This window comes from Budorcas taxicolor, chromosome 15 (assembly GCF_023091745.1).
Source record: "Budorcas taxicolor isolate Tak-1 chromosome 15, Takin1.1, whole genome shotgun sequence".
Taxonomy (NCBI): domain Eukaryota; kingdom Metazoa; phylum Chordata; class Mammalia; order Artiodactyla; family Bovidae; genus Budorcas; species Budorcas taxicolor.
The window spans coordinates 31,205,204-31,233,141 of record NC_068924.1 but is presented as its reverse complement, the minus strand read 5'-3'; the positions used below and the strand labels follow the sequence as shown (position 1 = coordinate 31,233,141).

General features: G+C 45.8%; 1 protein-coding gene across 1 annotated transcript in view; it reads right to left on the bottom strand.

Annotated features, from left to right (window-relative positions):
• TECTA (tectorin alpha) overlaps nt 1–27,938 on the bottom strand; it is a 141,505-nt gene that overhangs the window by 14,252 nt on the left and 99,315 nt on the right. The window contains exons 17-21 of the mRNA XM_052652972.1: nt 20,589–21,150; nt 10,471–10,670; nt 5,906–6,289; nt 3,236–3,522; nt 645–925 (exon numbers count right to left, since the gene is read on the bottom strand). Of these exons, the coding sequence (XP_052508932.1) occupies nt 645–925; nt 3,236–3,522; nt 5,906–6,289; nt 10,471–10,670; nt 20,589–21,150 (1,714 nt within the window). The remainder of the gene's footprint in view (nt 1–644; nt 926–3,235; nt 3,523–5,905; nt 6,290–10,470; nt 10,671–20,588; nt 21,151–27,938) is intronic.

Genomic DNA, 27,938 nt, shown 5'->3' with positions numbered 1-27,938 from the left:
TACATGGACACACATATATGGACATGACAAATTTAGGCACACACTTACTTGCTCCGTCTTTTTAACATGGCAAGAAAACAAACACAGAGAATAGTGGATAATGGACATCAAAATAGTTTTCTTACTACAGAAAAAAAAATGCAAGAGTCTGAGGATTTTTATTTTATCAATAGCACAGGTATAATCCCTTTATAAATCTAATCATGGATTCCTTGCAACCAGGCAGATACAGTCAGCTCAGTCTGCCATTTGCCACCTGCCTTCTCTTTGTGTTCTGGGCTCTGACTCATGTGAAAGGAGCTTTTGGAGAGCTGAATTTGGGGCACTGAAATCAATTAGGAGTCCCATGCTCTGTCCTGCAATCTTAGAAGACACTACACTGATTCTCTTCCAACCCAGAGAACCCCACCTTCCTCAGTTGATATTCTGAATTCCATAACTGGACCCAGTGGGGAGTCAAGCTCCACTGAAAGTGCCCCCTCACAGAATCTCCTGCAGCCCACACCTCTCCACCCTTCAACCCCCAAAGCAGATCTACAGGTTGAGATGGAGACCAGCGGCTAGCCCCGGACAAGTGATGCCACTGGCCAAGCTGTGCTTTCTAACTCAGAGAAGAGTCTGCAGAAATAAAATAATTCTCTTACAGCAATTCTCCTTCTCAATCCACTCGGTGCTGAGGATTCCGAAGGAGCGGCAGGACTCCCCGTAGGCGGCCAGGGAGCCACACAGCTGGAACTTCTTGTGGTTGTAGCAGCCATCCAGGTAGCAGGACTCGTAGAAGGGGAGGGGGTCGAGCAGCCCGTAGCAGGGCTGGAAGAAGCCCTTCATGTCCGTGAGCTTCAGGCAGTAGCCATCGCCCTGCATGTTCTGGATGTGCACGTTGTCGCACATGGCTGCGTACTGTGAGAACTGCAGCTCGTTGCAGCTGGGGGTGAAAGAGGGAGTCAGACTAGGAGGCAACACCAGGCATCTGAGATGGCCAGTGGGGGTGGGGGTGGGGGAGGGGAGACCACAGTGGTGACCTCTTCAGCTAACCCAGAAGTGAGTGTGGGTGCTGATCCCAACCTTAACCCAGGCTAGGATTCGAAAGTCAAGATAATTTCTACTTACCTTGGGACGAGTGAGGGTAAAATAAAATGATAGTAGCTAACGTGGAGAAGGCAATGGCACCCCACTCCAGTACTCTTGCCTGGAAAATCCCATGGACGGAGGAGCCTGGTAGTCTGCAGTCCATGGGGTCGCTAAGGGTCGGACATGACTGAGCGACTTCACTTTCACTTTGTACTTTCATGCATTGGAGAAGGAAATGGCAACCCACTCCAGTGTTCTTGCTTGGAGAATCCCAGGGACGGGGGAGCCTGGTGGCCTGCTGTCTATGGGTCGCACAGAGTCGGACACGACTGAAGCGACTTAGCAGCAGCAGCAGCAACGTGTCAGACAAGGGTAGATATTGGTATAATAACCATTAACCTTTGATGTGGGCTTCCCTGGTGGCTCAGTGGTAGGAAAAAAAAAAAAAAACAAACCCGCCTGCCAATGCAAGATATGCAGCTTCGACCCCTGGGTTGGGAAGATCCCCTAGGGAAGGAAATGGCAACTCACTCCAGTATCCTTGCCTCTTGGAAAATCCCATGGACAGAGGAGCCTGGAGGGCTACAGTCTATGGGATCACAAAGAGTTGGACACAATCAACTCTGTTGTTTAGCAACTAAACAACAACCACCTTTGATATAATTGACTGATATGATTGATACAATAACTATTAACAGATACTGATATAATAACCAATAACAATAATGATAATTATATTATTATTAATCAAAAATAAAGGTAATAACTGTTGATAAATAAAAGATTTGAAAGGAAACCCAGAAGCTTCTAAACCACTTCCAGTTTAGTTACCAGAGACCATAAGGAAATTCTTCACAAGAAAATTGGTGTCAGGCTAAAACCATTTATAAAAGAAGAAAAAGAGGAAATAAGAAGGGAAAGGAAACTCAAACAGAATGATGATTCCTAAGGAGAAGCTGAATCTTGCTCATCTTTGGAAGCCCCAGAATAGTTTAATGTGCAAAGGAGTCATTTTTCTAACTGTGGGTCCCAGAAGTGACATTTTAGAGAAAGCATCACATTAGGAATTCTGAAATCTAATCCGGGCCTTGCCACTTACTGTGCCCTCTCATCTAAATCATTCTACTCTAGCCTCCGTTGCACCTAGAAAGGAAAAGACTGGACCAGATTGTGCCCAAGGTTCTTTCCAGCTCTGGGTCCCACAATTCACAGGACGGTCTAATTTATGGCACATTTTTCAGTTTAAAGCTGCAGAAAAGTCAAAGAGGGTTGAGAGCTTCATTCCCACATCTGGGAATTCAGCTGACGTTTGGCATGTTAAAGCTCAAGGGGACAGAATCATTGTACAAGCAAAGAAATGCCAAGAAAGAGAAGTGTAGCTCTAGAACCTGAGAGGAATTAACATGATTCAGCAGTCCGGAAGGACTCTTAAGCTACACACCTTTGAAATAACTTGCTTAGCTCCTTCTATCTCAGCTGGCCAGAGAAGGGCCTGATAATAACCTCAGTGACTTCTACTTTCTTGGGCTTTCTGGACTCCCGCCAACTTCTGCCTATGCAACCAAGCCTCTGGTAAGAGGTATAGATGGCACTAGTGGTAAAGTACCTGCCTGCCAATGCAGGAGACATAAGAGACGCAGGCTCACTCCCCGGGTCGGGAAGATCCCCTGGAGGAGGGCATGGCAGCCCACACCAGTATTCCTGCCTGGAGAATTCCATGGACAGAGGAGCCTGGCAGGCTATATGACTGAAGTGACTTAGCATGCACAGACATGACGTCTCAGCACTAGGGAGCAAGGAAGAACCCTCTTCTCCTGGGCTAACTCTTAATCCCACCCTCGGCAAGGATGCCCAGTCACAGTTAAATTAAACTTGACCAGTTGGGCAGATGGCCAAGGCTTTAGAGTTCTAATCCTAGGAACGCTCTTCTGTTCGGCCAAGGGCTGGATGACACAAAAATTCAGACTTATCATCTAAGTCTAGTTACTTCCTCTGCTGTTCAAGAAATTACTGTGCCTGTTTGTATGATGAAAACTCCAAAGATCTTGAGCTTAGCTCTTTGTAGGAGAGGAAGGGTGTTGCTATACAAAGTACCTCTCTCATCCACATCTGTCATAGACACGGGAGACTGGGACCACTGAGTCTAGTGACTGGAGACTCTCACCTCTTCTGCATGCCATTGGTTTTCCAGCTCTGGGCCAGGACCACGCTGCTCACCACTGGCTTCCCCCGCAAGGTCACGTAATCATCAGTTAAGTCCCCATTGAAGTTGCCGCAAAGGCCACACACTTTGTTCTGCAGCCTCTCACTGATGCTGATTTTTATGACGTTGTAGCCGTTGTAGTAGATTTGGATGTCGGGGCTGGTTTCAATCACCAGGAACCCCTCACTGCTATAGATTTTGGTTGCCAGGCCGGTTATGAATGGAACATTCACTTGTGTGCCATTCACCTGTTAAAGGAGAAAGAAGAAGTAAATGACCCTCAAAGCAGAGATTGGCAAATATTTACTGTAAAAGTCCCGAGTAAACATTTTAGGATTTGCAGCCCATATGATCTATCCTCGTGGCAAAAAAGCAGCCACAGACAAAAGTAACTAAATGATCAAGGCTATGCTCCACTAAAGCTTTATTTACAAGAACAGGCAGCAAGGAGGTTTGGCTAAATTTTGTATTTTGCTGATGCCTGCCCAGGAATTTGAGTGGTCACTCATCTTACTGTCCACAGTTCCTCCCAAAGAAGCAAACTATGGTGGCAGAGAGATTAAAATAAAAATGATGGAAAGGTATAACACCCAAGTGGCTAGATTTTTGTATAAAACTTTCTCCAGCATAAACCAATTACTGAAAACAAAATCCCAATCCTGCGCTAAGGAGAGTCTAACACGATTAAAATGAATCTGGGGATCATTGCTATGTTTATTGTTTTCTTATTTATAATGTTCGAACAGGAGATGCCCTCCCAGAGGCCCCATAGGCACAGTATTTTCTCCATTTGTCATTATCTTGCTTTATAAGTTTCTTTTCTTAGCCCTTAGGACAGAACATAACATGCCTTTTCTGTACTTACAAAAGAAATTGTTCTTTTTCCCCCCTAGGTTATCAGTAACTTTTGTTGCTTAAAAAAACATAGCAGAAGCCTTTAAAAAATACGATTCTTTACTATTTTGGTGGCTGGGAGTATTTTATTCAGCACAATGTCAGTTCTGATCTCAGGTGATCCCTTTTTGCTTTCTTGCTGATATATTCTGGGCCCACGCAGTCATGTCCATGTGGGCCAATTTGCAAAAGGAATTAGAGTGTCAAAAACAGTAGCAGATTAACTTTCACTGAAGTTAAAAACCAGTATTAAAATCCAGACTCTTCCTTTTAAGCTTGCAAAACCCTACCAGCGTTTTGCCTAATGCTGGATACTAAGCTATTCACTGACTCTTTAAATAGAGATACTCCCAGTGCATGATTATCTGAAACGGTGGTGGAAAGCAGATACAGTACCACTCAATTCCAAAAACATTACTATGCCTGTGCCGGCTCTCTCCTTGGCCCCACCTAGCTGGAATCTGCAACACGGGGTGGGGGGAGGCGGGGCTGACTCCACGCTTCTAGTCCGCCTGCAGCCGACTGGTTTAGCGGAGTGACTGGGTGACGGGGAGTCACCACCACTACTTCAGAGCAGGTTATCTTCTCAGATGGAAACATGGGAGGAATACAGGTCGGAGTGGTGCATTAGTTTATGGAGGGGGGGCGGGCTGGAGATTCACATTTATTTATATACCGTTGTAAGATTCACAAGAAACCCGGCAACTCTCCGAGAGAACAGCCAACTCGAAGAGAAATCCACCATCTCTCTCCTCTGTGCTCTTTCCCTCGGCGTGTCATTAGGGGGCGCTCTCATAGTGAGGGACGATCCCTCCCACCCGTTTTTATTTAGGTAGCTGTGTTTACAGGACGCAGGAGCCTGGTAGGCTGCAGTCCATGGGGTTGCTAAGAGTCGGATACGACTGAGCGACTGAGCGTCTTCATTTTCACTTTTCACTTTCATGCATTGGAGAAGGAAATGGCAACCCACTCGTGTTCTTGCTTGGACGGGGTGGGGGTGGGGGGCTCATGGGCTGCCATCTATGGGGTCGCACAGAGTCGGACACAACTGAAGCGACTTAGCAGCAGCAGCAGCAGCAGCTGTATTTATAGGCAAACGCTTGCTGTCTTTCATTTTCTAGAAAGGATGGCAGAAACGAAAGAGTCGGTCTTCATTCAGGTGGCAGAGCCAAGAATAATTTCAAGCTCTTATAAACAAATGAGAATCTTTTTGGAAATTAATTCAGAGTGAAAGCTGACATCTACCATTTTATCACCCGAAGTTTTATTAGGATACACGCTGACCTTAGGTCCTTGAGATACTGTACATATCCTGCAAGGCCTTTGGAATCGTATGTGCTAAGTCCTTTCAGTTGTGTCCAACTCTTTGTGACCCTCTGGACTGTGGCCCGCCAGGCTCCTCTGTCCATGGGATTCTCCAGGCAAGAATACTGGAGTGGGTTGCCTTGCTTTCCTCCAGGGGATCTTCCCTACCCTGGAACTGAACCCACATCTCATGTCTTCTGCGTTGGCAGGTGGATTCTTCACCACTAGTAAGCGAAGGACTAAATGGGGCCCTTGCTTATGCCTGTAGAATCTTTACACTTTCAGTTCTCTAAAATCTGGTTATCTGTCTATGGTATGTATGAAATAAACAGGCTGTTAAACTCATTATCCAGGAAAACCACAGTAAACAGCCCCCTAGATAGGCCCTCGTTCCATGGTACATTTCTCAAGAATCAAGGACAGGTTCGTCACCTTGACTGTGTTCCGGTCGTTGATGAGAATCTGCTCTTCGTTAATGTAGAAATAGACCGGCGAAATGATGGTGAGATTGGGGGCCGACCACTTGTCGAAGTTGATGATGAGCTGGAAGGAGATGTCGGGGAGCTTCTGGCAGATAGTGGAGAGCACGAAGGCGCAGTTGGCTGGGAAGCGGAGGAAGGCGCCATCGAAGGTGCGGAAGACGCCGCCGCCGGCCGCCAGGCAGTAGGAGGTCTTGGTGCTGAAGCAGCCACGCACCCCGTTGCGCAGCGCGCACTCCTCGTCCGACTTGCACTGGCGCGGGTCGCACTGGATTAGGTTGCGCCGGAAACAGCGGCACCGCCGCGTGCAGTCGCTGTTCCAGAACAGCTGCTTGGGCTGGAACAGAGGCGCCCTTTGCATGAAACTCTGGTGATGGTCAAGGTTGGGGACCCCAAAGCCCCGTCCACCTGGACCCTTTTCGGGCTGGGCTGGCCTATCAGTAACGGGGGTGGAATTTGCAACAAGAGAGGCTGGTTCAAGTTAAACAGTACCCGCCTTCCGGGTAACTCAGATGCCAAACTATATGCTACCTAGCCTCTGCTGGTTTCAATAAAGAATTTGGGGATCTTCACAGAGGATTGTAGAGCTAATCACAGCCAACCAACCAGAATGGGAAGCAGGTCAAGGAACTAGGTGAAGAGGGAAATACTTGGTAGGGAATTCATCTAACAAGTATCAGCTCTACTTGAAGGAACAAATTTAAATTCACTCAATAATGATAAACCCCACCCTTCAATCTTAACTAGGTTAAAGAAAGGGAGAACCAATTCTTATGCTGAACCATTTTTGTCACCTTAAAAAATGCACAATGTGAGAGTTGCAAATTAAGTTTTATTTGGGACAAAATAAGGGCTATAGCCCAGGAGACAGCATTTCAGATAGCTCTGAGAAACTGCTCCAAAGAGGCAAGGGGGAGGGTCAATATGTATGTGGTTTTGGTGAAGGGAGAATATATGCAATCAAGTACCTATTTTTTGCAGAAGGTTTCTGCTAGTCATGAGGAGCAGTTGTGACCATGAAGGATTTTAGTGCTTTTCTAGATATGAGGAGCTACAAGAATTGGGCACATAAAATCGGCTCCTAAAAATGCCTATTTGAAGACCTATCCTGCCAGTTTTTCCAGAGCACAGAATGCCTGGTTCTGCTCTTCACCCTGAACTCTTTTCAGGGAATGTTTAAAAATCAGCAGCTGAAGCAGCGCATGTTTTAATCCCTGTAGAGGTAGATGGCAAGTGCCAATGGCAAATGCCAATTTGTAGCTGACAGTTTCAACATTTCACAATACTCACTGTTCCAAACTTCTTTCCTTGTAAATAATCTACTTCTAATTGACTTCTGTTGCAGATACCTCTATTTCTATATCCTGAAGTGAGAAACCTAAATAACAGTTAGGGTCCATGAAGGGAAAACTTTGGGATCAGACCACCTAGGTTTCGATCCCAGCTCTGCCACCCTAGTCATGACACCCTGAGAGGCTCTGCCAGCTTCCCAGAGTGTTGATTTTGTCTCTCTGAATTGAAGTTAATAATAATGTCTTGCAAGGTAGTTGTGAAGATTAAATTCAATAAGACGTGTGATGCACATTTCCCGGCTGAGAGTAGGTACTCAATAAATAATAGCTGCTGTTATTACCAGAGAAGAACCACTCATCCTCTTTCAGATAGTGGGGAATTATAAAAATTTATATTAAATACCTGCAACGAAGTGTATCATCAATTGGTGACAGCTATTATTTTTCACTCTTTCTACAATCTGTAGACACAGCTGTACTTGTAGAGTCTGTGCTCTTGATCTTGTACCTGTTCTAGACTAAGAATTTCAGGGAACTGTTTGAAATTGGTCATGACTGTTCAAGCGGAGTGTGGTCCCAATGAGTGGTTTACTTCATAGAGATGAGGGCACTCAAGGCATTAATTCAATTTTCTAAAACAGTGCTTTCCAGGGAAGATGTTTTAATGGCACAAGAAGGGCCTATTCTACTGTCTGGTCACAATTTTCTGCATTAACGATAGACTTATTAAAACCTTGGATATCAAATAGAGATCTGACTTAGATCCAAGGGTAAGTAGGAAGAGGGTAAGATCTTCCAGAAAGAGTTTTCTCAAGAAAACCATTCCTGATTCTTTCACCCTTAAAATGGAGTATAAGTAGTTCCTGGAACCTCTTTCCAGACCCGTGAAATATTCTGGGTGCCAGCAGCTTCACAAATTGGCTTCCTTTCTCATATCAGATTTGCAGAACAATTGAGTGGATGGTCTGGCCTCTCTCAGATAAGAAGTCAGACATTGCATGTGTGGAGAGAGAAAAATAACCTGATGTGTGTGGATATGATCAAGGGTCCATAATTCACCCTACAGGAGAACTTGATCATGAAAAGTAGCATCCCAGTAAAGAGACGGGCCCAGTGCTGCTTGTTCAACCTTAATTAGACCTGATAAGGACAGCTGGGTACTTACCCTACATGCTGATGGCTAGACGTGTTCTCTTTTTATTTCCAAAGAAATCTGTCGTATAAACAAGCCTCCAAGCTTGCTTGAACTCTGGCAATTAGGTGTGGATTATTTGTTCTGTGAATTTGCTACTTCCCAGATATAAGCTGTTGTCAAAACCCACTGACTTTCTGATGAAAAGTGGATACTAATGTTGATGGTGCTAATAGCTGCCGAGAGCTGTATTGTGCTTTTCCTGAGAGTTCCAAGGGCTTTTATACGCATTATTTCATTAACACGCCTGGATTTCTTTAATTTATAAAATGCCTCTTAAGAGAATTACAAAACAATAAGCAGCTACCAATCATTGAACTGCTAGGTGCCAGGTACTAAGGCACCTGCATAGATTATACAACGACCATACTGAGTTGGTATTATTAGGCATGTTCTGGAGATAAGGGCACAGAAGCTCAGAGAAATGACACAGTTTGTTCAGTGACACATCACCAGTGTTGGCTGCGCTAGGATCAAGCCCAAATCTCAATCCATTATGTCACAGACACTCAGGATCTCTGTTGAGGAAAGCATGACACACTTGATAAATGGATACATTTCAGTAAATCTCTGGACAGGGGAGCAGAGATTGAAATAGTATTTTTCAGTTTTGAGCCTGGTTATCTCTTCTCCCAGACTGTGGGAAAATGGAATCCGTTATTATTTTCTCCCACATGTTTTGCCTCTTCCTTTCAAATAATCAATATCTCTAAGAGCTAACTTCAAAACTCACCTCTGCCAAGAAGCCTTCTGTGATCCGTTCTGCTATTTTACTCTACTTTCCCCCATCTTTCTAATATAACATTTAAACAAATTTCCCGCTTACAATGAGATTGAAGGTAATGTCCATATTCATCTCTTTCTATTTCTTCTCAAAGTAAAGCCAACTTAGTTGTTCTTGAACAAGAACAATATTTCTTTACCGAAAGAAAGCAGTGTTTCTTTTTTGCCTAGTTTATTTTCAATTTAGACACTTCAATTAGGTTTTTTTTTTTAATGCTTCGATTCTTTTTCATTTTAAAATTGATTAGTGCTGTAGGGTATTATTTTTCACTTGTTGATATGTTATTTTGTAATTGTCCTCTTGTTTTTAAAGTGCGTTTTTTTTTCTCCTCTTCCGAATAGATTTTTTAGTTCCTTAAGGCAGGGAACATGCTTTATCATCCCCAACAATACCACTAGCACAGAGATCTGCAAATAGCAGCTATTGCACAGATGCTGTTGTTAACTGTCTACTCACCAATGTCAGGTATTGATATCGTTTAAACAGAGAATGGGCGAGAGGCAGAACCCAGGGCTAAATAACCTCTCCAGGCAAGATCTTTTTAAGCTTAGTATTCCAGCACATAAAGAAAGATTACAGGTTGGAAGCATAAATGATTTTGCAAGCTCATATGTTTTACTCAGTGACATCTAAGAAGGGCATCTTCATCAGCTCTATGTGAAGCCCCCAAAGAGAGGGAAGCAGAGGGTAGGATGTGGAAAACAGGACATTAGGCAGCCCAGACAGAACTCTCTGGGGACGGTCCTAGAGGGACAAATGACACACGAAGAGGTGGCAGCCTTCACTCCCCTTCTCACGGAGCTGCAATAGACAGAAGAGAGAGAGCCACTCCTCCCATCCTGGAGCTCCATATTTTCCAGTTAAGACAGCCCTTAGCTAAGACAGGTATAAATGTCAGATTCACTGCCCTCCTGTTTCCAAACAGCCGCCACGTCAGAAGCTTTCAGACTAAGGTTTGCAGGAGAGGAAATCAGAAGGGCTTAGAGAAAGGCACGGAGCGGAGAAAGGGTCACACACACTGCTAGCGAGGAGGCGGGTGGAGTGAGACCCAAGCGCACGTCCAAGTCCGGAGCCTCATCTGACCTGTCCTTGACCTCTCGCCCCCCACGTCCCCCTTCTCCGCCTCCCTGCGAATCCACAGCACCATCTTCTCTTCAAAGAGAAGCTGGGTTCACCGTGACCCATCTTCCTCCTAGCGGGGAGAGAACTCCGCTGCCTCTCAAGGAAGACGGGCGGGCCGGCGCCCCTACCTCGTAGTATTTGCCGTCGGAGTAGCAGCCGCAGCTGTGGGGCAGAATGCAGCTCTTGCCGTTGAGGACGTAGCCCGGGTCGCACTGGCAGCCCTCCACGCAGTAGTGGTTGCAGTCGCTCTTGAGGCGGATGGCGGCGCAGCGGGGCTGGCACACGCTCACGCAGCTCTCGTAGTGGCTGTTGGGAGGGCAGGCGACGGCTGCAACGGGAGACACGGGTCAGGATGGGCCATCCCCAGGGCTGTCAACGCCTTCCTCCCGGCCTTCCCTCACCCGCTTGGGGAGATGGAGGCCTGGTGGGGAGGAGGCTTTGCCCCGCCACCTCCCGCTTTCCTCCCCTCTCTGCTTATGGAACTTAGCACTGCAGAAACAATGGACAGCAGAGCAGACGGAGGTTACTCGGCTTCTCACACCTCTTGCTCCTCTCCTGAGCCTTGCTTTCCCTGAGGTTCTCTCCAACCTGTTGCCTTAAACCCACTACCCAACATGCATCTTGACTCCAGTGATTCACTGGATGGCCTCCCAGGGGCGCCCCACACTCATTCCCGTCTTTAGGTCCCTATTTGGTGTTCATCTCCCTTCTCCACCCACTTCTTCATCCTCCCAGTGTCTCCAAATTTATCTCCCATTTATCATTTTTTTTGCAGTATAATGGCTTTACCATTTTGTGTTAGTTTCTGCTGGACAATGAAGTGAATCAGCTATACCTGTATGTATATTCCTTCCCTCTTCGACCTCCCTCCCACCGCCTTCCCCACCATCCCACCCATCTAGGTCATCACAGAGAACTGAGCTGAGCTTCCTGTACTTTATAGCAAGTTCCCACTACCTGTCAATCTTCCACATGGTGTATGTATGTGTTAATTACTCAGTCGTGTCAGACTCTTTTTGACCCCACGGACTGTAGCCTGCCAGGCTCCTCTGTCCATGGAATTCTCCAGGCCAAGAATACTGGAGTGGGTAGCTACTCCCTTCTTCAGGGGATCTTCCAGAACCAGGGATCGAATCCGGGTCTCTTGCATTGCAGGCAGATTCTTTACCATCTGAGCCAGCAGGGAAGCCCTTTACACATGGCAGTGTGGTGTATATATGTCAATCCTATTTTCCCCATTCATCCCACCCACCCCTTTGCCACAGTGTCTACATGTCCATTTTCTACATGTTCATCTCTATTCCTCCCCTGGAAATAGGTTCATCTGTACAACTTTTCTAGATTCCACATAATGTGTTAATATTTTATTTTATTTGTTTTAATCTTTTGGTCATGGACCATGGCATGTGAGAGCTTAGTTCCCTGACCCAGTATTGGATTGTGTCCCCTGCATTGGCAATATGGAGTCTTAACCACTGGACCGCCAAGGGGAGTCCCCAGATCCCTCATTCTTCAAGCCCCAGGTAGAGTCCCAACTTATCTTCAAAACTCCCTATTCTTTCACTAACTCAGAACCCTTTTCTAAGCCAATAGTTTTTAACAGTAGGCCCTTGAACCCCTTGATTTCTGAGAAGGCAGACTTATGTGGTGTGTGTGCCTGTGTATAGAGACCAATCCATGTCAACTCTGTTCTGTGGTTTTTAAATATATGTAGATGCTTTCCTGGAAGGCAATTGGGGTCCTGGTGAAGGGTGTGGGCTCTGGAATCAGCTCTAAGAGACTGGAGCCATTACCTAATCTCTCTGGGTTTCAGCTCCTTATCTGTACTATGCAGTTACCCAGGGCAGCACTTCATGGGTTTTGGGGAGGGAATGAGTGAGTCTATGTACTTAGAACAGTGCCAAGCATCTAAGTGCTTGGCGTGCTGCCGTCTGTGGGGTTGCAAAGAGTCAGACATGACTTAGCGACTGAACAACAGCAACAACAAGCACCTAAGTGTTCAGCAAGTGGTAGACATTCATTAGAGACAGATTTGCTTAAAAATTTTACAGAAACTAGTATTTTTAGTCAATGCATACAAAAAAACCGGTAAAGAACCTACCTGCCAATGCAGGAGATGTAGGTTTAAACCCTTCATGGGAAGATCCCATGAAGAAGGAAATGGCAACCCGCTCCAGTGTTCTTGCCTGGGAAATGTCATAGACAGAGGAGCCTCATGGGCTACAGTCCATCAGGTTGGAAAAGAATTGACATGACTCAACTAAACAACAAAAATAACAATACAAAAAGTACAACTACTCTTATGTGGGAATTTCTACTCCACATCACTTAGCCTTGAATTATTGTTTTTGCACTGCTGTGTGTATTTTATGTGTTTATAATGATGCTATATCCTTATACATTTATCCATGCCCTCATGAGTTAATGAATCTCTACAGTAAATTCCTGGAAGTGGAATAACTGGGTCAGAGGGTATGTGCATTTAAGCTTTTGATGGATGCAACTGAATTGCCCTCTAAAGAGGCTGTGTCAATTTATCCTCCTACCAGGGCTATATGAGATTTATTTTTCCCTCATCCTCATTGATTGTTTATCCCCAAACTTTCTGGTCCTTGGAAAAAACTACATGCTATACCTATAAGGGATCACCATCCAGAATATGAAGGAACTTCTAAAATTCAACAACTAAAAAAACAAACAATCTGATACAAAAATGAGAGAGGGATTTGAATAGACTTTTCTGCAAAGAAGATGTATGAATGGCCAATAAGCATGTGAAAATCAACATCACTAATCATCAGGAAAATCAAAACTATACTGTGATATCACCTCATACCCATTAAGATGGCTACTATAAAAAAAAAAACACCCAGAAAATAACAAATATTGGTAAAGATGTGAGAAAATTGGAACCCTTTGCCCTGTTGGCAAGAATGTAAAATGGTACAGCTGCTGTGAGAAAGAGTAGGGTGGTTTCTCAAAGAATTGAAAATAGAATTACCCTATGTGTCCAGCAATTCCATTCCTAGGTGTATACTTAAAAATGTGAAAGAAATATCTCTAAGAGATATTTAGACACTGTTGTCATAGAAGCATTATTCATTATAGCTAAATCATGGAAGCAATACAAGTATCCACCAATGGATAAATGGATAAGCAAAATGTAGTCTATACATACAACGGAATATCACTTAGCTTGAAAAAGGAAGGAGATTCTGCAATTTGGATGAACCTTGAGACATTATGCTAAGTGAAATAAACGATCCACAAAATGATGAATACTGTATGATTCCACTTATGTGAGATATCTAAAGTAGTTAAGACAGGAAGTAGGACAGTGGTTTCAGGGGACTCTGGAAGGGGAGAGGAATGGAGAGTTAGTGTTCAGTGGGTACAGAGTTTCAGTTGAGCAAAGTGAAAAGCCTTCTGGAGGTGGAAGATGGTAGCTGCACAACAATATGAATGTACTTAGTGACACTGAACTACACCCTTAAAAATAGTTACAATAGTAATTTTGTTATGTGTATTTTACCACAATAAGAACTTAATGCTATATCCTTATCTCATTTGCATCATTTGTGAGACTGATTATCTTTTTCCTTTGTTTATAATCTATTTGTATATCTTTTTCTTTGAATTACCTTTTCATGTCCTTTACACATTTTGTTTGTTGAATTTTTTATTACATTGTAAAAGCTCTTTGTAAATTAAAAATTTATTTTTGTTTATCACGTGTTAAAATATTTACTGATTGCTTTTTGACTTTGCTGCTTCTTCCTTTTTTTTTTTTGGTACATTGGTTTGTGATCTTGATGATGTTTTTGCCACATGGAAATATAAAAATTTAAAGTAGTCAGATTTATCATGTTTTCCCTTGTGGCTTTAGGTGTTTTGCTTAGAAAGGCCCTCTTTACTCCTAGATTACCAAAAATATACCTTTGTTCTCTGTTAGCAGTTTCTTCTGCTTTAAGTTCATTTATTTTGGCTGTGCTGGGTCTTGGCTGCTGCAGGGGCTTCTCACTAGCTGCAGTGCACGAGCTTCTCACCGCAGTGGCTTCTCAGTGCAGGGCGCAGGCTCTAGGGTGCACGGGCTTCCGTAGCTGCATCACATGGGCTCTGTCGCTTTGGCGCACAGGCTCTAGAGCACAGGCTCAATCGCTGTGCACAGGCTTAGCTGCTCCGTGACATGTGGGATGCTCCCAGATCAGGGATCGAACCCATGTCTCCTGCACTGGCAAGTAGATTCTTTACTACTGAACCACCAGGGAAATGCTTCCGGTAGTTTTATGATTTAAATTTTCATGTTTAGTCTTGGCCCTGTTTGGGTTTTATTTTTGCGTGAGGAAATGAAGGAAGGGTTTAATTATTTTTCACCCTGATAGTTTGTCCTTTATTGAGTAATACACCTCCCCCAGTGATTGGAAACGCCAGCTTTACTGTATACTAATTTATCTTTGGTGTTTATTTCTGGACTTTCTCATCGGTCCACTGGTTGGTTTTTCTGTGCATGTGCCAGTATTGACTTGCTGTCTGGCAAATCCCATGGACAAGGTACACAGTCCATAGGGTAGAAAAGAGTCGGACACAACTGAAGCGACTTGGCACGCACGCATTGAAACTCTACAATATATTTTAATATCTGGGAAGACATAACTACCAATTTAGAAATGTCTACTGTTGTTTCAAGTATACTGGTCCTATTTGCCCAACAAGGCAATAAACTCCATATTTCATACTTCTGATTTTTTGTGGTCCCCCAAACAGTGCTGAGAATGTGACAAGTGATTAATAAATATTTGATTCTTGAAAACAATCTTCCAAATTCCTAATTCTGATTTTCTCCACCTAAATGAAGTACGGAGAGCTGAAAGTGATGATGGTTCTACACCTGGATTTCTATTGTGGTCACAAATGTGTCTCTTGCTGTGGCCAGTGGACTGATACAGCATTTGTGCCCTCGGCGGGCAGGATGCATGGGAAGAGCAACGCAGCAATGAAATAGAACTGGTAAAGGTTCTGGAGTCAGGCTGACCTGGCTTGAGTTTTGGCCTCTGTGACTAACTGGCAGTGTCACTTCAGGCAGGTTACTTACTCTCTCTAAACCTTGGCTCCTCTGCTTCCTCATCTGTAAAACGGAGATAATAATATCTCCCTCATCAAACAGTAATCATTGTTAAGATAAAATGAAGTGCAATTTTGTACAGTGCCTGGTTCTTCAATGAACGTTTCTGTTACTAATAGTAGGAACAGTTGTAGTAGTAACAATAGGAATTTTTAAAGTTATTCAACTACAATTTTGTGTTTTTTTTTGATCACGCCGGGTCTTTGTTATGGCTCCGGGCTCTTCCGTGCGGCTTCTCTAGTTATGATGCAAGGGTTCCAGAGAGTGCGGGCTCAGTAGCTGTAGCACATGGGCCCAGTTGGCCCTTGGCATGTGGGATCTTCGTTTCCCTGACAGGGATCAAACCTGTGTCCCATGCCATTGCAAGGTGGATTCTTAACCACTGGACCACTAGGGGAGTCCCTCAATTAAAATTTATTGAGTTTGCAGAGAAAGATATAGGAAAACACCTAATTATCAGACTTTTGACAAACAACTTTGAAGTAGCAAAATCTGCCTCTGAAAAAAGAGAAAATGATACTCAACGTTGGCTGAACAGGCACCAGACAGCCTTGTGTATGAGCCATCATCACATTTAATTCTCATGAGGGCCCACTGAGGTTGGAAGATGCCTCCCCAGACCTGGTTCTACAGAGCTCTGCATCCTGTGTGGTACCCAGGTGCTCCCCACCCCCCAGGGCTTCCTGGGCTGACCAGATAAGAGGAGCAGCACCCTACAGCCAGAGAGCACTGTCTCTGGAGCCACCTTCCAATTTACCCAAGCCAATTTCTTGGGAAAGTCACTGAGTTACTCTGAGCTTTGGTTTCCTCCTCTAGAAAGTGGGACTATTAATATGGCAGAAACCAACACAATATTATAAAGTGATTATCCTCCAATTAAAAATAAATAAAAATTTAAAAATAGGGCGTACTTTACAGGGTTGCTGTAAAGTTATAGGAGTCAATGACTGAGGACTCGGCACTGAGAAGAGTGCCTGGCACATGGTCAGAGCTAAGTACCTGCAATGAATTTATTATTTTCTTCTTGACTATATTCTCACCATCAAGTGCTCTAATTTAAGTTCTCCATTAAAGGACTGAAAGAATGACAGATGTAGCGGAAAGAATTTTAAGAAGGGGTCCACAACAAAGACAACTGGCCTCCCCTCCCCACCTAAGCCTATTTGTTCAACTTGGGTGAAGGAGTTTTCCATGCATTTTCAAAAAGGGTAATTCAGTAATAAATTATCCCATTGATAGAAACAGCCAATATTATTGATAACCAAGAGCATCCTTCTTTGTTACCAATCAAGCATATATTTAACGGGCAATTCTGGCTTAACCCTTTTTCTCCTGAAAAGCCCTTTTTCTCTCCCAGCATTCTCATTTCTCAACATGTGGGTGTTGAAGTGGATGAATTCTTAGTAGAAGAGAGGAGTAGGACATGCATGTGTGCTAAATTGCTCAGTCGTGTCCAACTCTTTGCAACACTATAGGCTACAGCCCATCAGGCTCTTATGTCCGTGGGGATTCTCCAGGCAAGAATACTGGAGTGGGTTGCCCTGTCCTCCTCCAGGGGATCTTCCCGACCCAGGGATCGAACCCATGTCTCATGTCTCCTGCATTGGCAGGCACGTTCTTTACCGCTGGTGCCACCTGAGAAGCCCCAGGGAGGGAGACAGGGGGATGCTATTCCTGCCCTCAGTCTCAGAGGTTAACACCATGTCAGATTTGGTTGTTGCTTAGTTGCTAAGTTGTGTCCAACTCTTGGGACAGCATGGACTGTAGCCCACCATGCTCCTCTGTCCATAGGATTTCCCAGGTTGGAATACTAGCTGCCTCTTGAGACCTGCTACAGAGCAGTCCCTCTTTTCCTATAGCCATGCCGTTCCTGAGTTGCCATTTCCTTCTCCAGGGGATCTTCCAACCCGGGGATCAAACCCACATCTCCTGCATTGGCAGGAGAGTTCTTTACCACTGAGCCACCAGGCAAGCGCCAAACTTGGTTACAAACAATCATATTCAAGCCAGCCCGCGTTCACCGATCTTTCAGATTGAATGGCTGAGTTAAGACTCAGGCTCCCGCGGCTTTTCTCTGCTTCTGAAATTCAAAATGGAAAACTAAGTTGCCTCCAACTGTGTCCGCACACCCCCCATCTCCGCCCACACACCGTCTCTAAAGTGTAATTTTTTTTTCCTCTTATTTTAGCTTTTCTTTTTTGCCAGTCACCACCACCACCTCTTCAGGAGCTTTCTTTTAGATCTTGGCCCCTGTCCTGAAATGCCAAGGTGAGGGAAGGACTACCCCCACTGTGGAGAGGACAGCTGGCCTAGGCCTTGCTGGCAGGCAGTGGTCCAGGCAGGGGTGGGGCTCATGGTCAAGGGTGGGCAGGACAGACTCTGCTCTGACTTGTAAGGAGCTCCCTGTGACTATGTATAGAGGACGCCACCAATGTCTGGACAGATCTCTGAGCGGGGGAGAGGAAAGAATGCTGGTTGAGGGGACAGGAGGACAAGAAAAATAGTCTTCATAGCCTTTAGGAACGGTCTCCCTTTTCCAGACTGTTTCCCCATCCTGCACCAGTTTCAGCCCTATGGGTCCAAGCTCCCTAGAAGTAGGGAACCTTTCTCCTCAAAGGTAAGGCAATGAGCGCATGCTAACTTGCTTCTTTTCTTTCCAATGAGTGACAACATTTGATACCCATAATTTCAGGTGAGAGCTCCTGGTATTAGCCTCCTTTAAAACCAATTCTTCACTGCTCATTGCAGCTAGATGTAATGGATGTGGGCAGACACTACTCTCTGCCCCACATCCCGGCAACACCAGACAAAATGGCGGCCACCACAGTGTGGCTACAGGAAAAGAGGGACTGCTCTGTAGCAGGTCTCAAGAGGCAGCAGGAAGGGTCTCCTTCCTAAAACTCTCTCCCCATCCTGCACCATGTTTAGGCCCCTGGCTTCAGAGGCTGGTCTTCTGATTTAGGGGAAGGTAAGCTCTCTTGTGGGTTTCCCAGGTGGCGCAGTGGTAAAGAATCCGCCTGCCAATGCAAGAGACACAAGTGACTTGGGTTCGATCCCTGGTCAGGAAGATACTCCGGAGGAGGAAATGGCAGCTACTCTAGTATTCTTGCCTGGGAAATTCCATGAACAGAGGAGCCTGGCGGGCTATGGTCTGTGGGGGTCACTAGGAGTCCGATATGACTGAGCGACTGAGCGTGCTGACAAGGAAGCACTCTCACCCCAGTGAGCTCACCTCAGTGAATCCAGAGTAGTTCTGGAGGTTTATCCACAGCCTGACTTTTCTATAGGCGTACTTATTTTACTAAAGTCACCAGAGGCCCCTACTGGCATTGCTCCCTGTAACCCCTCACTCAGGGACTGAGCCTGGCTGACATGGCATCTTCTCTGTCCCCCTCCCCCCTTCCTCCAACCCTCCCCTCCTAATCTACATGAATCTAATTATCTGGAATGTAAATGAACTGTGTGAGCATTAAACGACAATACTGTTTTTGGTTTTTCATCCAAATCTCCCTTTACCAGGAAGAAAAGGGATTTTATTTTCCAGGACCCCTGCTGTATCACTTATTTGGAGCTCTTTGCATTCAGCATCCATTTGTAGCCTTTCTCATACAGTTAGGCCTAAAAGAAATTTGCTGTAGCTAATGAGATTGAGATGGGAAAACAGACCCAGGCAGTTTGGCCAAAGACCAATAGCAGTTTCTCTTCCCCATTTTTTCCTATTGTGATGTGCTAAATGCAGACAAATTATTCCACTATGTAGTGTATGGGCTGAGAGCAGGAGCTTTGAGGCTGGAAGGTCAAACCCTGACTTTGCCACTGAGATTGCAGGACCTTAGGCAGGTTACTTAACTCCTCTGAGTCTCAGTTTCTCCCTGACTAATTGGGTGGTTGAGGAGATAATGTTGATAAAGTGTTTAGCACTGGACTTGGCTCAAAGCAAGCCAGGAATGTAACAACAATACCACTTAACATGCATGGAGTGTGCTAGGCTTTCAATTATCTAATTTGATCCTCCTGACGTTTCTGTAGCATAAAGAGTGCAGGCAGCAGCATTATCGGGGAGTTGGCGGGGGGGGGGGGAGTACAAATGACCAGGGGAGGAAAAGTGAAATGCTTCAAGGTCACAACCATCCTTACGGAGAGAGCAAGGCAAGAATCCAGGCGCTCTATTTCTTCTGCTTTTTTCTCTTTTTTCATTGACATATAATCGATGTGAAATATTAATGTTAATCTCAGGTGTATCTAATTTTTTTTCCAATGTTTTTAACATTCTGCTATATTTCATCAGTGCAAAACCTGGTGCACAACATGCGTGCGTGCTAAACCGCTTCAGTCGCGTCTGACTCTTTGTGACCTATGAAACGTAGCCTGCCAGGCTCCTCTGTCCATGGGACTCTCCAGGCAAGAATACTGGAGTGGGTTGCCGTGCCCTCCTCCAGGGGATCTTCCTGATCCAGGGATTGAACCTGTGCCTCTTACATGTCCTGCATTGGTAGAGCAGGTTCTTTACCACTAGTGCCCCTGATAAATGACATATATGAGTCAAATAGGAAAACATACTAAGCGAAAGCATACAAAGTATCAGTACAGTGATGAGTCAGTGAGGTTCTGGAACAATGAACTAAGCAACCTACTATCTCATTCTACCCCCATTTGTCTTTTGTTAGAATCCTACTGTGTCCTTGCTGAGCTGAAATGCCATGTGGGCTGCTCTCTGCTTTATGTACATGTTGATTCATCTTCAGAGGAATATAAAGGAAGTAAGTGGTATTAATCCCGTTTTATAGATAAGAAGACAGAGGTTCTTGGAGGTTTGAGCTTTTGCTTCAGAGAGCAAACTCAATTCCAAAGGGTATATCTCCTTACCCCCCAAAAGTGCATATCCTGAGACATCCCTGGTGGTCCAGTGGTTAAGACTCCATGCTTCCACTGCTAGGGGCCTAGGTTCAATGGCTGGGTCAGGGAACTAAGATCCTGAATGCCATGCGGCACGGCCAAAAAAACCCCACCAAAACCAGAGTGCATGTCCTGAAATGGCCCCACTGGATTTGCTCTGACTCCTACTGGGTGACTGGCCCGCCCACACCAATCAAAATGAAAGGAGAGCCCACAGGAAGGACTCACAGCAGGACGTGTAGTTCCTCCAGCCAGTCACCGCGATCCCCTGGGTCTGGCAGGTGCTGGCATAGTTCTGCAGCCAGCTGCAGGCGGTCTGCACAGCACCCCCATCAATGCAAGAGTCGAAGAGGCAGTTCTTGTAGAAGAAAGTGGGGTTGACCTTGCTGTGGCACTTGGTGAAGCCTGCATTCTGGTTGGGGATCAGGCTGCAGAGCTGCTGCACTTTGGAGAAAGCTTCCACCTTGGCACAGGACGGGCAGCGGTCGCCACAGCCAATCTGGCAGAAGGTGTCCCTCTTCACCCAGCTCTGTCCAAACTCATTGACACTGGAGGCCAGCAGACCCATGGGCATCTCCAGGTCATCATCGGGGTTGCCGTTGTAGCGGCCACAGAGGCCGTAGGTGCTGTTCTGCATGCTCCGAGGGACCGTGACAGACAGGAAGGTCTTCCAGTCATAGACCACCTTTAGCCCAAAGTCAATTTCCACCACCACGTGGAAACCAAAAGAAAAGATGTTTATCTTCCCTTGTCCCAACTTCAGGGGCAGATAGAGCCGTTCATTGTTGACCTGCAAGAGGAAGTGGGTTGGCATAGACAAATCCAGGTGACCCAGACATTCCCCCTACCCCCGCCCACCACTGCTGTTTTAATGATTAGTCTCTGAGAGGCAGCCCCAGAGGGCGGTGGAAGCAGGTTGAATCCAATCTTTGCATTTAGTGTCGTTTCTGTCACTCAACTGTTATTATTAGGATTTGAACAGACTTAAATGACTATCCTTTGTACATTAATACACCTATTTATTTCAGTGCCTTCTGTTTATAGTGTTATTTCCCCCAGGAGTTCAAATTGTTTTCTCCAAGGTAATGAGAGGGTAATAAGAATTCAATTAAAGTTTAGACTAAAATATCCAAACCTAGAACTCTTATGTTGCTATTTCCAGCTCTTCCGTGGATTTATCTTAGACAAGCCTCAATTTATTAAACCCTTCAGGATCTTCTTTTTCCTGAAGAATGACTTGCCTTTGCTGGTCCCTCTGCCAAGGATGCTATTCTTTACCCGTCAACATCCTTCTCATCCCCCAGACCCTGCTCAAATGCCAGCTCTTCTATAAGGCAAGATTTTTGGAGCCTGTGGTCAGAATGAATCACTCCCTCATCTGGGCAACCAGAACAAGTTATTTATACTTCTCTCCTGTTCTTCTGCACCTTTGGCCAAGATCAGGCACGCATACCTGCTACTGAAGTGCATATGACATCAGCCTCATATTACAGCTGGTTGTCTACACCTCTGTCTCATCTACAGGATTAGGAGGGACTACACTTTATCGATCTATGCATCCAACTCCCCCTCGTTCCCTGCTGGGCGCCCACCACAATGCCTCACGTGGAGAGGGTACTTGAGACATGTTTCCTCCTGTATATTTTAAGTTGAGAAAACAAGGAAATCCCTGAGCTTCAAACTCCAGAACAGTACAGCCCTTGCACCATTTTGATTCAGATCAGTCAAATCCTGCAGCTTGTGGCTGGGTGAGTGCATGCTGGAAAACAAAGACTGTTGTGAGGGCTAAGAGAGAGCTGATCTTCCTGGTGGAGAAGAAGGTGGCTGCCCTTTGGAGTGGTCTGAGGTTGCTCTCTGACCAGAAATACCTCCCCTTCTGATGTCCTTACTCTCTTTCTCATCTGACACTCCCACCCCCAGCCCAACCACCTTAATTCAGACTCTGATCACCTTCCACCTTGACTCTTAAACCCACCCATTACTCCTCTCCCTGCCCTGGTCCTCCGTTCTCCTTCATTCACTCTTCACTGCCTCTCCAATATTTTTTTAACGCAATTAATACTTAAAACCCTCTCTGCAGTGTGAATGAAATGGGGGATATGGTTAACACATCAGACAGGGCTCTCCAGGAGCTGGCCCCTGCCTCTCAGGCCCAACCCACTCATTTCCTGCACCCCAGCCATACCCAGCACTTCACTGCCCCCCAAACGGACTGAGTTGCACCACTCCACATGCCACCCCCCTTGCTGTGAGCGTGATGGTGCTTTCTGGGCCCCTTCGGGGGACCCATCCTCAGCAGTTGTGAATGTGGGCTAGTGATAACTCACAGTTGGTCTTGGCCACAGGGGAGCCACCTGGCCCAGGAGGTTATGACCTCCTATTCCAGCCCCCACCTCACCCTAAGGGCAGCCGTTGGCCAATGCCTGACCAACACAGGGGACCAATTCTGTATGCGGGTCACACACCAGAGTTTCCGGTGACTGAAACTGGTGTCCAGCTTAGACCACATCCTCTCTGAGCTCCCTGCTCCTGGTGTACCCCTCATTTTCAGGCACCACTTTCTCAGACTCTGCCTCTAGGTGATCAAACCTGAGACAGCACTGATGCTCCTCCCCCATCCCCCCATTCTCTGGGGGCAATAGTCACCCTTCAAATTTCAACTCAGCTATCTGCTTGTCTGTGAACATTTGTCCAGGCAGGATTCACTCACTCATCCAGTAGCCATCAGTCTGGCACTACTGTGCACCAGCCACCGTGCTAAATGCTAGGATAAAGCACAAGGCTCTCTCCCTAGGAGCTCACAGGTGTGTGGCCAAGACAAGTACATAAGCAGGTCTGATTGCCTGATAAAAGTTAACAGTAGAGATAAACAGACGCATAGGAACCAGACTCAGCATGGGAAAAGAATCAAGGATACCTGCAGAAGGTGGTGCCCACACCCAGCTCTGAATGGTGAGTAGAGCTGGCCAGTCAAGATAAGTTAAGAGTTTGGGATTAAAATATACACATACTAGATAACTAGTTAGGATCTACTGTTTAGCACAGGGAACTCAACTCAATACTCTGTAATGGCCTATATGGGAAAAGAATCTACAAAAGAGTGGATATACACACATGTATAACTGAGACACTTTGCTGTACACCTGAAGCTAACACAACATTGTAAATCAACTATACCCCAATAAAAATTTTTAAAAATACACACTACTATATATAAAATAGATAACCAACAAGGATCTACTTGTATCAGAGAATTATACTAAATATTCTATAATATACAGAATAACCATACTCATTCTATAATGGAAGAGAATGTAAGAAATATATATGTGTGTGTGTATATCTATATACATATGTATGTATAACTGAATCACTTCACTATATACCTAAAACTAACACAACATTATAAGTCAACTATACTTCAATAAAAATTAAAACCAGAACAAAACAACAAAAAAGAAGGAATGAGAGCGAAGAAAAGGCAATCCCAAGGAGAGAGCATAAGTCAAGGCCAAGAGGAGAGAAGCAACCTCATAAACATGAGGAATTAGAGCAATTTAATGGTGCTGGAGCACACAATGTGACCTCAGGGATGATGGGAGATGAAGATGGAGAGATGGGAGGTTCCTGGACCACGGAGGGCCACGTATGTAATGTCCCATGAGATCAAGCTTGAAAGAGACTCATTCATTTCGCCACAAAAAGTCACCAGTGATCTTAGTAAAAGAACTTCAGTAGCACGATGAAACCAGAGGTTAGACTGGAGAAGTTAAACAGCAGACAGGGGATATGGAAGCAAAGATGACTCCAGGAGTTTGGTAAGAAAAGGGAGGAGAGGGATTAGATAGGAGAGGGATTGGGTTGAACTGGGGTCAAGGTTTGTCTTAGAATAAATATGTCTATGGGTTGAAGAGAAGGACCTAAGACACAGGAGGGGGAGGAGATGACAGATGGGCAAGGGCCTGAGAAGGCAAGATAGAGATGGTGCAGGTGGGTAGTGGCCGTGGAGGGGGAAGAGATGCCTCATTCTCTGGAACAAGGAGAGGAGGTGAAGATGACGTGGTGATGGGTCATTTCAGTGACAGGGTAGAGGAGGGAAGTGGAGGAGGGAGATCACATCTGGTAGGCACAATTCTCTCAATAAGAAGGCCTGGAGCTCAGGTGACATAGGTTCCATGTAGATCCATACCACAGGTGCTCAAGGTCACCAAGAGACACGGAGGCCGAAGGGCCTCCCACCAGCCTTGACAACACACACGAATAAACGAAAGGCTGTGTGCCAAATGGCTCACGTGCGCTGGCTGGCATTTCTCCACGTTCTCTGTTCCTGGCTACTGGGCATCAAGCAGGAGGCGACACTGTGCGGAGGTCTTGTACCTGGATTACAGCTGAGAGGCTTCGAGAACCCGGGCAAGCAAGGCCTCAACATAAACAGGCCGGCTTGGCTTCTCCCATCTCTGAAGCCCTGTGAATGCCACCTCCATCCCTCCATCCCTGCCCTGTCTGTCCTTGCGAGTGAGAATGGAGGGAAGGTGGGAGGCCGAGGAAGGAAGGGGTCAGTAAGGAAGCAGTGCCTGATGGATGGAGGAGGCGGGCACAGAGGAGGAAGAGGAGGGCGCGGGGGTCAGTGTGGGGCTATTTGTTTCTCATCTGAGTATCGGAAATAAGGCCACAAACTTGCTTTTCAGTGGAGAGCTTTCCTTTAAACAGCTGGCCTGGACCTGCTGCTGCCTCTTCAGCTTCTCTGAGGTCCCCTCACACCCCCCACCTTGCTGCCCCTCTGGTTCTCCACGGACGATTCCTGGTCCTCCTTCTGGGCCTGGCCAATGGACACCTTCAGGGCTCAGCTCTGGGTCATCTCTTCCAGAAAGCCTTCCTTCTCCACCCCCAGGTAGCTCAGGCAACCTGTTCTCTCATGACACCCACCTTCCAGCCCACACATCATATTTTTCTGGGATTTCACATCCTGTTAAAGTTACCTGCAAACATGTCTGTCTCTCCTACCAGACCCTGAATTCCCTTAGTACAGGAGCCCTGTTTGACTCATGTTTCTACCCTCAGGGTTTGGCACAAGACAGACATCAATACAAGCCCGTCAAACACAACTGAGCCAGAGTGATGTTCAAAGGTCCTCTCTTCTCTGCTTCCCACAGGATGAGCAGTCAGTGATAAAGACACTGGCTGTGAGGGTCCTGAAAGCCTTCCCCTCGGCCTGGACCACTCAGGACCTGGCCGTGTTGAGCCTGGGCGAGACGGAGGACAGGGGCCGTCTCTGGAGCTCAGGCTGTGGACGGCTGACACTCAGGCTGTGCGATGCCCAGAAGAGGCTCCCCTCTCCTGCTCACCCCACACCCTGCCTGGTACACACAGCATGTTTATTTCTAGTTTTCCTCAGCTTAGTGGATTTCCCCATATCCTCAGTACTGCAGGGAAAGAGAGTCACAGAGGGACCTGGTGTGCCGAGGAGTCCCTTCCAGGTCACCTCTGGTTTTGTGTGCACCAGCAGTGACCCAGCTCTGTTGCTGTGTTTTGCCCGGCGCTTGACTGTGTGCTGTCATTATGATGGCCGTTATTCTTCTCAGGGAGAGAGGGTGACTAATAATAACATCATGGGAAAAACAAATGCAAATCATTGAACAAGCAGATCCTGTAGTGCATGTTAATAATTCAAAGTAAATGCTAAATCTATTCCCCAGGCCCCCGAAGGAAAGAACCTTCAAGCATCCTGAACCTGGTCTTCCTGTCAGAGATTGGAAAGCTATATACTCTATTCCCAGCTTGGGCATCTTAGGACATCTGGGGACATAGAAAGGCAGGCTGTGGAAAGTGTCCCCTCATCCCATTAATCAATTCCTCCTTGCTGCCCATGACTCTCTAATTATTCCCTGTTGTAGACCGAGTTGTGTCCCCCCAGAAGATACACTGAAGTCTTAACCCCAGGACATGTGAACATGGTCTTGCTCGGAAATAGGGTCTTTGCAGATCTTAATCAAGTTAAGATCAGATCACGCTGTGGAAGGGTGGGTGGACCCTAAATCCAACGACGAATGGTCTTAAAAGGAGAGAGATCTGGCGCAGGGGGAAGAAGGTCATAAAAAGATGGAGGCAGAGACTGGAGGTATGAGGCCCCAAGGCAAGGGTCACCTACAACCACCAGAAGCTGGGAGAAAGCCTGGAATAGATGCTTCCCTAGGACCCCTGAGGGACCATGGCCCTGCCAACACCTTGATTTCAGACTCCTGGCCTCCAGAGCTGTAAGAGGGCAAGCTTCTGCTGTTTTAGGCCATCTGGTCTATGATGCTTTGTGATAGGAGCCCTGAGAACTAACATACTCTCCCCTCTCCATCTCTTTCTAAGAAGAAGAGACCAGCAGTGTGCTTCTCATGGCACTTGACTTTTTAGCCACGAGTGCATCTCAAGAGACATGTGCCTGGAAGGTAAGCTGACCCAAAGAGAGGGAAACACCCAGTGAGAGTGGGGAATCAGCCTCTGGGGAGGAGAGAGGGAGAGCAGAAAAAAGAACAAGTGTTCACGAGGATCTGGTGTCCATATGTGAAGGTAACTGGGTCAGAAAACATAGGTAACCTCAGATGTCTACTTAACTAAACCTCGAGAGTGTGTAATGCAAGGCAGAAAATACAATTTCATAGTACACTGGATGAGACAGGGCTTACGAACAGATTGCATTTTAAAAGAAGAGAACAGTCTGAAAAATAGAAAGGTGGAAGAGCGTTAAATGTCACAGAGAGAAGGAATGACATCAAAGTTTATAAATCTCAGGGTAGAAAAATATCAGAGGAGGAGCAAAGCACAAATAGGGTGCCGCCACATGGACAAAATGATTGATGTCTTTGTTTTAACACAATTGATGAAAGTGAAGGAGAGAAGTTATTGTAATGAGTGACTTTGACTATCCAGACATCTGTTGGAAAACTTATGTGGCTAAAAGCAAGGCACCTGATATATTCCTAACTTGTCCGGGTGGTAATTCAATCTTCCCAATTGCTGACGAAGTGACCAGCGGCAAAATGAAAGTCGTAGGAACCTTGGAAGAAAGGGCTTGTTATGTCATCTGTTTCCTTTATTTGGCAAACGTTTTGAGTGTCATGGCACGAGGTATATTCATTTAACATAAAGATGGATTAGGTGTGGTTCCCACCCTCAAGAGGCCCACAATGAGTATTGAGTGAGCCAGACACAAACATCATGGAAAAATGCACTATGATTAATGCCTTCAATGACTGAGGGACCAACTGTTAGAAGGAAACACATAGGGAAACAGTAGGGGGTTTGGGTGAAATATCCAAGAAAGAGAAGAGGAATGTCCATAGTGAGACTTTCATCTTAGGTGCTAAAAAGGCACGTTTTCCAGTAAACGTGAAAGAGAAGACAGTTTAAGAAGCAGATGGCTGGTGAGAGCCTATTGTAAAGCACAGGGGGAAAAAAAAGGTACAATCTGTTTTTAGGACACATATTAAGTTAACCTTAAGAATGCATTCCGATATACAGAGGGTACAGACAAATATGGGCTTCCCTGGTGGCTCAGTGGTAAAGCATCTGCCTGCCAATGCAGGAGAC